Below are 11193 nucleotides of genomic sequence, written 5' to 3'. Positions count from 1 at the left end.
TCAGAGCGGTTTTTAATTAAGATTCTTAAAGGATTAATTTTCTTTTTATAATTAGTATTTTATTCCAAAAGAAAATTAATTATTAATTCATTATTTACTATTACTTCATTTCTTATTTACTCAATAATTAAAGCACAAGAACTACTGACACCACAAAATATCATACATTTACAGTGACAAAATATAATTTTACTGATTTATTCCAATAACTCAATTTTTTTAAATAGTAATCTCATTTATTATTGATGAGAAGATATTACACTTGTAATTTCACTGTTATTATCAAAACAACAAATTGATTAAAAAAATATATTTTTATTTTTTTTTGGACATGAAATTTTTTTATTCTTTCTTTTTGTATTGAATTTTTTTTTACTTTTAATTGTAAATATATATTTCTTTTTCTTTCACTTGAATAAATATATACTTTCTTTTTGTCAATAAATAAATATATACTTTAAACAACTATTATTTAACCATCCAATTTGATCAAATTAAAAAAAAATAACTCAAATAAATCTCTTTATAATAGTCTAAACCAATGAAAATAAAATTGGGTATCTTCCATAAAAAAGGGCTGATTATAAAAATAAGCCTACTAAGGCCAATAATCCTTGAACCTCTTACATGAGCACCCTAATCAATATGAATTTGCCCCTGACCAGGAAAAAAAAAAACCAATATTGAATTTGCTAAACCAAACGAACCGCATCATACTCATTTGTAATTTGTAATTTGTAATTATATTAAATTATGGGTCAGATATAACACAAATAATATTTCATGTACGGAGTTAATTTCTACCACACAATTAGAATATTCCTACACGGTCTTTAAGGTAGTGTTTGTTTTGAGGTACTGACACTACAAGAAAACACGTCTATTGCCACGCTTTTTGAGCTACCGCCACGCTTTTAAAAGGTGACTTATGAAAGGGTGGCGGTTGCTCTATCGCTACGCTTTTTTCAGTTTATCGCCACGCTTTTTTTTTGCCACGCTTTTTTACAAATTGGCACTTTTAAAAACGTGGCTGTATGTGGGAGATATGGCCACGCTTTTAAAGCGTAGCGATAGGTAGAGATATGGCCACGCTTTTAAAGCGTAGCGAAAGGAGAGATACGGCCACGCTTTTACAAGCGTGGCAGTAGACGAGATACGGCCACGCTTTTAAAGCGTGGCAGTAGAAGATATACAGCCACGCTTTAAAAGCGTGGTGAAAGCCTTGTTAAATTAAAAAAAAAAAATTCTTTTCCTTGCTTGATCTTCATTGCTACACAATATAAATTTTCAATCCTTTTTTATTACCAAACCTACAAATATAGTATGCAATTTTTATTACAAGACATATCAAACAATAATTAGTGACATATATAATTTACTATAATTGTTTTATACATTAAAAAACTAATATTCAAATGCAAAATAAATCTCGAGTTCAAATTCCAAAACTAAAAACCGAAGAAAAATACAAAAACAATACAAGTTAGAACTGCTCATAATATATCAAATTACACTAATAGAGATGCTCTTCAGCCTAAATACCTAGTAAAAGATCATAAGGGCATAGAAATCGTCAAATAATTTTGCTGGCAGGAAGCTTATTCAGTGTCTTAATTTCACATTGTATTAGGAGACATGACAAAAAGAAAACATGAAGTTATGCATATTTAAGGAAGATAGAGCCTGATATAATCATCAATTGAATAATTAAAATGAACTTACAGTGGCACCTTCATATGTTCCTTGTTCTGAACCAGCCTGTTTTACATTAGGAAGAACCAGGTTCTTCTGCTTTGCCTTCCTAAGGAGTTGAGAAAGTACCTGTAAGGAAAGGAGGGGAAAAAAAGTTTAATTCCTTTTTCAAATTCATGTGCCAAATAGATAAAGTACAACTTCAGGTTATTAATGAATCTATTAGCATAGATTCTAAAGCCAACTTCAGGTTTAGAGAAGTTATTAATGAATCTATTAGCATAGATAAAGTACACTAAACTAAATTGTCAAATTGTGTGATCATGTTTAATAACTCAGGTATTAAAAGTTTAGCAGAAATGTACTAATACGTGTTAAATGCCCTCCTGAACACGTATCATGTATTGTAAGTGGTTACAAACTCCCCTCATGCATAGTATAAATATAAATGTAAATAAACAAAACAAATAAAAAATAAATATATGAATCAGCTGCCTGTCTTCATCCACAACTCCTCCAAGGTAAGGGGCACCAGCTAAAATGCAGACCAAATGGTAGTTGCACAAAGCATACTACGAGAGAAACAAATCAAAATATGAACCTTTAAACAATACACAGCAAGGCGCCTCCTAGTTTCTGCATTTCCATTCTGAAGATCAGATATGATAGAATGGTGAACATCCTCTTTCTGCAGCATGCAAACAGACAGAGGCTTGTTAAATTGGTATGCTTTATATTTTTCCAAAAGAAAAAGAAAGAAAGAAAAATAAATCAAGCAATGAAGGCATGATGGAAGTGCAACATTTCAGTTTTTTTAAATATTTTGTGCTGGCCATTAGAATAGAACCACACAAAGCAAAAAAGCAAATAGAAACACATGCACAAATATACGAATAGTAACTAACACATACTAATCAAGATTTATTTTGCTAAATTATTATAACTCATTTAGTCCATGATGTCACATTTACAATAGCAAAAAGCCAGGGCAAAAAAAGATTTGTCAATTGTTTCTTCTACCAATAATTCATGTCTTATGAACAGTTCCAAGATATATTAAAAATAGAATGGAGTAAGGAAATAATTACATGGAATGAAATAAAAAAACATTGCCTTACCTGCTCAGAAAGAAAGTGTGCTGAAACAGAATTCAAAGAATAAGAACTTAATTTGTAGTCTCTTTGCATAACCTTCAAATAAAACAAAGCCAAAAAAACTTACTCAGTAATAAAGTTGGATTATCCAAACAGAGGGTAGTTAATGAAAAGCAAAATCAACATTACCTGGAGCAGATCAAACTGAACTCTCCCTTCTACAGCAACTTCTTTACTTTCTCTGGTTCCATACTGTCTACAAAACCATCAAGTAACACCGAGAAAGTGGTTGAAACAATTAACAGTGCAAAAACACAAATGGTAAACGAGATAGTTTTAAAATTCATAGAAAATGTTGAGGACCTAAAATGTTGTAATTACTTTTGAAACCAAAAATCCTCATTTTTTTATAGAAGTTGATGCACTCGTAAGAAACCCACCATCTACTACAATTCCAGAAATTTAACTAACACAAATAACATGAGAGTGAACCCATAGAATAACGTGTTATTTCTTATCTTTACCTAGATGAAAAAGTTGTATCCTTTACTCGGACCCTACTGTTCCTGATACGGCCCAAAATAGGAAATTCTGCTATTTTCAAGGCTTGAGCTCTCTGAAAACAAGAAAAGCATAAACTAAACATGTAATAAAATAGCAGCCACGACTAAATTAACCGAAGCTTCTAATTATTAACTGGTAATACTTTCTAATCTCAAAGATAACCAATACCTCAATAAGATATGGCAGGTCAAATTTGCAGATGTTATATCCACAAAATGCAAAATGTAAATACCAAAACATTAATGTAAGGATTTGAGAAACCTAACAATTTAGCAAATTAAAACAACAGCAGCCCAATAATTTAGCAAATTATCAACTTAACAGGTTCAAAAACAGAAAATCACAACAAAAAATAAAAATAAAAATAACAGAAGAACAACAGAACAACAACACAAGAACAATTAGCAAATTAACAAGTTCACACTAACAGTTAAAATTTACCAGAAAAATACTAATGCAAGTGGAATCATCATGCTAATATGTTTTCTACAAAGATGCTATTTGTGCAGCAAAAATTTCCTAATTACTAAGATCCAATTATTCTAATTTCACATGCAATCAACTTACTAAGTTTCTAAAAGCTAGAAATGATAAAACCAACCCGAAATATGGTTAAAGCATTTCATCAAACATGTTGAGTGCGGTAAACTTGAAACGAAATAAGAGAATTCAAAGCTTAGTATCAGTGTGATAGAGAAGAGAACATAACTATTGTATACTTTAATTCAGTCTATGAAAAAAAATCTAAACCACTGCCAAATCAAATAGTTACTTATTGTAATAGAAATAAGCAGAGTATTGGTGTTGTGTGAGTGTATTGTCTGGTGGTGGGTTTAGGGAACTCACGGCGGCGACAAACGAAAGCAGTTCGACGGCTAGGTGGAGCACACGGGTTGGTCGCAGAGTTTGAAGCAGGGCAACGTGGCTTCCAGACGAACGTGAATGCGAACGGTGAACGGCGAGTGAACGCGAACGGTGAACGTCGAGCAAACTTGAACGGCGAAGAACGCGAACGAAGACGACGGCTGAACGAAGACGCGAACGTTAACGACAACCAACAGCGGCGGAAGCGCGGCTGAGCAGACAAAGACGACGGACGCCGAGCTCGAGGAAGCAGCTGCGATCGGTGACAGCGAACGGGAGTTGAAGACTTGGAGCACGAGGGAAGCTAAATAGACAGACGGACGGCAACAGTATGCCACTCCTTGCGGCGGCGGTGGTGTAGGCTTACAGTGTTAGGGTTTTTTGGCTGAGTTTCTGTGAATGAAAGAAACGGAGGGAGAAAGGGAGAAAGAAACGAAGGAGCTTCAGAACCAAGAGTGAAAGTAAGCAAATTTGGCAAAAACGACGAAGTTTCTTTTAAACCGGTCGGTTCTCTGTCCGGTTCAACCGTTCCTGTAGCTCTCTACGGCCACACTTTTGAAGCGTGGCAGAAAAAAAAAACCTTTTGGCCACGCTTTTAAAGCATACCAAAAGAGTACCAGGATATGGCGACGTTTTGTAAGTGTGGCCGTAATGAAACCCTGTTGCCACGCTTTTAAAACGTCCTTGTTTCTCTCTATGGCCATGCTAAGCGTGGCAGAAAAAAAACATGGCCGTTTCTCTAATCAATTGCCACCCTTACAAAAGCGTGGCCGTTGATCCTTTTCGCCATGCTTTTGAAGCGTGGCAAAAAAAAAGTGGCCAAATCTCTAATCTACCGCCACCCTCATAAAAGCGTGGCCATTGACCACTTTTGGCCACGCTTTTGAAGCGTGGCAAGAAAAAAGCGTGGCCACAGGCCTTTTTTCTTGTAGTGTGAGACGGAGACTAGGGGACTCCATCTCAGTATCATGTTTGTTGGCCTAGAGACTGGTACTAAAATTTCAGTCTCTGTCTTAAAAATTTCAGTATTTCAATACTTCCAAAAAGTAGGGACACAGAGATAGAGACGGAGACAGAAATTTAAATAACAATTTATGTCCAAAATACCCTCATTCTAATTATCTAATTCCTAATTTGCCCTTTTGACCAAATCAAATAATCAGGGTTGAGTTCTTCTAATATCATATCAATCAGACCTTGGAGCTAACCCTGAAGCTACTGCCGCTACCCATCGCCGCCTGCAAGACCACTACCTCGTCGTCGAAATCGTTGAACCACTGTGAGCAAGGTTAGTCGCCGTCACACCTTCATCTTCATAGGCATATTTTTCAATTCATGGTATCCTCATGAAGCTTCTATTTCTCTTCTCTTCTCCTCCATATTTGCATTTTGTTTCATGTATCTTAAGCATTTGTGTTGTTTTTTATTGCAGTTTTATAGTTGTATGGAGTTATATGATTTTTAATTCAAAATTTCTACTGCTCTACTTGTTGAAATTTTTGGTAAATTTCAGCGCCTTCTGCAGATTATCTTCTATTTCGATATTTTCTGTTTTTGTTAAATGTATTTGGGAAGTGTGTTTTATGTGATATGTGTATTTAGTTCATAAACCATGATCTGTGGAGTGTGGACCAGTCATGGTTTTTTCTTATCTTATGTAGAACTGATTTTGTTTTCTCTCTGACCTATATGTTAGTGAAATTAAATGCAATGTGTGAAGTATTATTATCAGAAAAGTGTGCTGAATCTTGTTCTCTGGTACTATATATATTGTCGTGGATCATATGTGTTGTTTAAATTGGGTTGGTGCTACTGAAAGGGTTAGTTAATTCATTCATATAATAATAGAGTTGAATTGCTTGAATAGGACAAATTTATTTTCCTCCATTTAATAATGCCAATGCCTTGCATGTATAAAATAAAATCTTTTCTGATTAATACATTTCTTAATTATTGTGTTATATAATCTGCATTCAACATTTGCCTCAACTTTATTTTAGCATATATAATGAAATGAAAATTAAATGATTTTCAGACTTCCAGATCGTACCATATATAATGCAATCTGTATAGTCATAATTTAAATTTGTACTCGGAATTGCTTGCGTGGAAATTGTTGTCGTGTTTTTGTTATGCAGTTTTCTGAGACGAATCCCTAGCTCCCTTCCGGTGAATTCATCTTCACACCTACAATTCGTCTCTGCCCGCAGTTTCGTTCTTATTTTTTCAATTTTTAATATCTAGCTCATATGGTACTCGATTTATTTCTCACAAATTATTCTGCATTTATTTGCAAGTTGGAAACTTTTCTGTAATAACCAATGAAAATTTTCGAAGCTAATTTTTTTATTTCAGATCTAGAATTGCAATGCACAGGGTATCTAATTAATTCATGGTCTATGCAAACTGCAAATGCATGAATTTTTCTAAGCTGTGTTGCTTCTGATTTTCTTTTTTATTTTTATTTTTCCCCTTTTGACCCTTTTTGCTAATAAAGCTGGCTTTATTTGTGGGGGACAACGTTTTGATGCTCAAGGGGAGCACCATACTAATGACCCTTTTGAGTATATTACAATTCAAAACTTGAAAAAGTAGACAGCTGCAAAATTTGCATCAAATATTAGAGGATGTTAGCAGTTGATGGCACTTATTTATTTATTTAACATCTTTTACCAACAGAAGAACCAAATATATGAGTTTTATGATTTGGTAGGTTACTTACTTTTTGAGCTAAATTTGTGCTCTATGATACTCCAATCTTCACTCTCTGATCTTTGGAGCCAGAAATGCTAGTTGTGTTTGTCTTTAGTAGAAAAGTAAGTTGGTAGTTCATATAAATATTGAGAAGAAAATTAGTATTCTAAATAAAGTTATTAACTTTTGTTGTACAAATAATATTACTCCTAAGTTCTTAGGAGTATGGAATTAATTGATTATTTTTTTTATACATGGGAGATTGTAAAGAGGTACAGCATGCAAAACAAGGGTGATAAGGTTGATGTGGGTATGGTACTAACCATATATTAAATAAATCAATGTTACTGGTTTATTGAATTGATTTTGACTTGGTAGGTTTGAAATTTGAATATCAATGTTTTTAATTGTGAGAGTTGCCCCTGCCTTTATGCTGAAATGAAGACATGTTTCAAGTCACATGAAGTTGACATGGACAAAAATGACAATAGCATGTATTAAGTAACTAATTCCATTGCTATAAATTGTACTACTTTGGCTATTTGGCTATTAACCTGTTCTTATTTCAAGTACATGTGACAAAAGACATTGAATAATTATATCTAGTTTAGATTTTGATTTGAGTAAATTAAATGTTTATGCTTATTTTGTATGAAATGATTTTGTTAGAAAGGAATGGAACGGTCGGAGATTATTAAATGATGTGTTTCTTTTTATGAAACAATGAGATCGAAGCATGGTAATTTGATGTTGAACTTTGTTCTTACATTATTTGTGTACTTTAGGAATAGAAGTAGTGGGAAAGTGTCATTAGGCGGAAGAATAAATAGTAGAATTAGACATGATGCTTTAGAGCGTATTATTGGTGAAGGTGATAGGAATTGTATTTGGGAGTTAAGAATGAACACAAATGCCTTTGCTAATTTGTGCGAGTTGCTTCAAGTCCAAGGAGGACTTTGTGAGGATGGTCAAGTAAGCTTGCCGGAACAAGTTGCAACTTTTTTAATTATCTTAGCTCATCACAAGAAAAACCGTAATCTACAAGTTAGATTTTGTAGGTCTGGGGAAACAGTTAGTAAGTATTTCAACAAGGTTTTAAAGGCTATTATACGTATGCAAAACTTGTTATTCGCCAAGGCCTCACCGGTTGAAGAGGATTGCATAGACCCAACATGGAGAAAGTTTAAGGTAAACCTAAATGGATTATGTATGTAATTTGTTTTTAGCCTGGAAGGATTGTCTATCTAAAAGTTGTATTTTTTTGTGAATTATAGGGTTGCTTGGGAGCATTAGATGGCACTTATATAGAAGTGACAGTCCCCGAGTCTGATAAGTCAAGATATCGAACAAGGAAGGGTAAAATATGTACTAATGTCCTAGGAGTGTGTAATCGAGATATGAGCTTTGTTTATGTACTTAGTGGATGATTTAGTAATTTTTATGAATTCATTAACTTATTAGGATGATTTAGTAATTTTTATGAATTCAATAAATTATTAGGTGAAATGTCCTAATTCACAAGTTATTATTAGATTCTGACTTTTCAAATTATTGCTTCATAAATTTTCAAGGTAATGTTAGATACTGAATATTCAAACTAATGCTTCATGAATTTATGTTAATGAGTTCAATATGCTAAATTCAGTGTCCTTCCATCTATGTTATTAGTAAGTTGTTATTCCCATCTATATAAAATGCTTTGTATGATATTATGATAATATAACTTTTTAGTTGGATCAGATTTTGCAGTTGTTTTGTTTGGAATTAGGTAAAGAATACAAGAATTTTTCAAAACAGCCAATCTAATTTCAAGAATTTAATGTCAACAGATCAGTCAATCTAATTCATTCATATACATGCTTTTACAACATGTTTACAAATACAAATAAATTACACACAAATACTCCTGCTGCAAATTAAAACCCAACACTATAACTTAATATGTAGTTCCTTTTGCCTTCAAGAGATTCTGTGATGCATAAGTTATGTATCCTTTTGCCTTCATCTACTTACTCCATGTTTGAAATCACAGCTTGAGCTCGGTGTGCCATGGCAATTCCATCTCCCGTAGCCACCTTCGATAACAAAAAGATAAACAAGTTAAATTAAAAGAAATAAGACCATAAAATGCAGGTCATGCACTATAAGCAAGTCAACATATTAAGTGTGCAACCAGAATAAGATGGATCACTTCACTGCCATCAATTAACACTTACAAGGACAAAGAAAACCACTTAATCAATCAACAATTTCAGCTTAAACTAGACCTTATTAATTCTGTTTATATTTTAATCATGCTATTTCTAAATTTATAGTGTATCATCAGAATAAATTAATAAGATGTTGCAAATGAGTAAGTAACAATAATCAGTAGTTTATTTGTAAACTTTAGTTTTCAAGATATAACTATCTTATTAATAGAAAAGAGGTCTACCAGAGGATTTGTAGTTTTGGGATAAATATGTCCAGCTCCACCAGATGCAAGCAAAGTCACCTTTGAAAGGAATCTTACCACCTAAAAACTAAAAAGATGAAAATTCAAAAATATATTCAACAATAGCAATAACATCTTTCTCAAGCAATTGCACAAAATCACTTTCCCCACCTCTAATGTTTCAGTATTCAGAGTGTCAATACCAACACAAGTGATATCAAATCCATCCTGCAACACCAGTGGCATGTTTTAGATTTTTAGTTAGAGAACGCACTGAGACATTCAAAATGTACCTAGTAAAATTTGAACAGCAACAATTTCACGTGAATGGAGCCCATGAATTTAAAACTTCAAATGTTTGACAAATACCAGCATGCTTGGAGCGAGGTACTAGCAAGGTATACGGTACAAAACCATTAGTATAAAAATAAAATAATATCAGAGAAAACAAACCTGACAAGTGAGAAGATCTATAGCGAAATGGTGTTCAAACACAAAAATATTAGGATTATTAACAACTGACTTCAGCAGAGCCCTTTCAATTTCTTTTCCAATCATATCAGCAGCATGAACAATTCGACGATGTGAATGACCCCCTTCCCTCACTAGAGGCAAGTTCCCATCTTCTCCATGATCAAATGAAGTGCTTATGGCAATTAATTCTCTGACTCTGTCTGGTCCTTCAGTACAGACAACCTGGAAAAGGAAGGGTCATACTTAGTACAAAACTTGACGCAGTAGTCAGAGAAACCAGTGATTGCTTACAAGTATATATGTAATTCTATCATGCTCAAAATAATCATCTCTGTAATAAGAACAGTTCAGTTCAAATTTTTACAGGTGCCCTTTGTTGAAATTTTTACCCTTTTGCAAAGACAAGGAAACATCAGAAATTTGGTATCAAAATGATCATAATCATCAGCTTACATACCTTATTCGGAGGATAGCCCCTGTTTCCAGCATAACTAGCAACCGAATTTCCCCTGCAACCAACAGAAGAAAGTGAGAGAGAGCAAGAGAGAAAGAGAGAGACAGATGGAGAGAACCGTAAGCGAAGGAATTGATGAAACGGTGGCAAGGCTTCCTCGTCGACGGCGAACTCGACGCCAAGCAAGAGATTGACGCGGCGAAATTGGGTGAACTGACGGGAGATTAGGGATTGAGAAAGGAGGAAGGGGAAATGGTTGTTTGAAGGATTGGATTTGGGTTTTTTTTTTTAGTTAGTAGGGATAATTTGGTCATTTCATTTATTTTAGTCTCTATATTTTATTTGGAATGATATTTTATACCAAACACAATACTAAGACTTATTTTAATTCTTGTCTCTCTATCTCTGTCTCTCAGTATCTGTCTCTCAGTCTCTGTCTCTCTGCCAAACGCTACCTAAAGGACCAGACGCAAGTTTCCTCACCATAAACAAATTTTACAATATCAAGAAAAGGGAAAAGATAGTGGAGAGGTTAATCCGTTCATCCATTGAATTTGTTTGCCTTTAAATAATTATTAAGTTAAATTAATTTGTTATTGAGATTTATAGATATTAAAAATGTTACTTTTTACTTATTAATTTTTTAATTTTAAAAAATTAATATTAATCTTAATTTTTTATTTTAACCAATTTTTTTCATTTTGGAGAAATTTATAGGAAAATTTTATTTCCCAATAAAAGTAACATTAGAAACCTCTCAAAGAAAAAAAAAGGCAGCTAATGGATGGACTTGGAACAAATGCGAATATACTCAAAATAAATAAACTATCATGCCCTTGAATTTATAAAACGCTCATAATAATAACTTTTATATTTGTTAACAACAATTATATCCTCGAAATATTTAAAAATGTTACAAATCT

General features: G+C 33.3%; 3 protein-coding genes across 3 annotated transcripts in view; 1 reads left to right on the top strand and 2 right to left on the bottom strand.

Annotated features, from left to right (window-relative positions):
• Positions 2228-5446, bottom strand: LOC107610750 (DNA polymerase delta catalytic subunit-like). Its single transcript, XM_021108186.1, has 6 exons — positions 5411-5446; positions 3519-3611; positions 3311-3402; positions 2976-3042; positions 2811-2882; positions 2228-2380 (listed from the first exon to the last, which is right to left on the bottom strand). Exons 1-6 carry the CDS (start codon positions 5444-5446, stop codon positions 2228-2230), a joined length of 513 nt encoding a protein of 170 aa, XP_020963845.1.
• LOC107610749 lies at positions 7632-8335 on the top strand. The gene is made up of 2 exons (XM_016312752.1): positions 7632-8096; positions 8183-8335. The coding sequence occupies exons 1-2, from the start codon at positions 7632-7634 to the stop codon at positions 8333-8335; spliced, it is 618 nt and encodes a 205-aa protein (XP_016168238.1).
• The window catches only part of LOC107610748 (L-aspartate oxidase, chloroplastic-like), a 3817-nt gene continuing 1321 nt past the window's right edge, over positions 8698-11193 (bottom strand). The window contains exons 2-6 of the mRNA XM_016312751.2: positions 10274-10325; positions 9796-10038; positions 9514-9570; positions 9343-9423; positions 8698-8983 (exon numbers count right to left, since the gene is read on the bottom strand). Of these exons, the coding sequence (XP_016168237.1) occupies positions 8918-8983; positions 9343-9423; positions 9514-9570; positions 9796-10038; positions 10274-10325 (499 nt within the window). The 3' untranslated portion in view covers positions 8698-8917. The remainder of the gene's footprint in view (positions 8984-9342; positions 9424-9513; positions 9571-9795; positions 10039-10273; positions 10326-11193) is intronic.

Source organism: Arachis ipaensis, chromosome B08 (genome assembly GCF_000816755.2).
Source record: "Arachis ipaensis cultivar K30076 chromosome B08, Araip1.1, whole genome shotgun sequence".
Lineage (NCBI taxonomy): Eukaryota > Viridiplantae > Streptophyta > Magnoliopsida > Fabales > Fabaceae > Arachis > Arachis ipaensis.
The sequence above is the reverse complement of the archived record's forward strand: the minus strand, read 5'-3'. Positions and strand labels throughout refer to the sequence as shown.

Bases quoted from the DNA above. Each gene is read 5' to 3' on its own strand.
- LOC107610750 (XM_021108186.1), bottom strand. From the start codon at position 5,446: ATGGGTAGCGGCAGTAGCTTCAGGGTTAGCTCCAAG. The intron at 3,403-3,518 runs GTATTGGTTATC...TCTTGTTTTCAG, and splicing joins ACCTGCCATATCTTATTGAG to AGAGCTCAAGCCTTGAAAAT. The intron at 2,883-2,975 runs GTAATGTTGATT...TTTTATTTGAAG, and splicing joins TTCAGTTTGATCTGCTCCAG to GTTATGCAAAGAGACTACAA.
- LOC107610749 (XM_016312752.1), top strand. From the start codon at position 7,632: ATGAGATCGAAGCATGGTAATTTGATGTTGAACTTTGTTCTTACATTA. The intron at 8,097-8,182 runs GTAAACCTAAAT...TGTGAATTATAG, and splicing joins CAACATGGAGAAAGTTTAAG to GGTTGCTTGGGAGCATTAGA.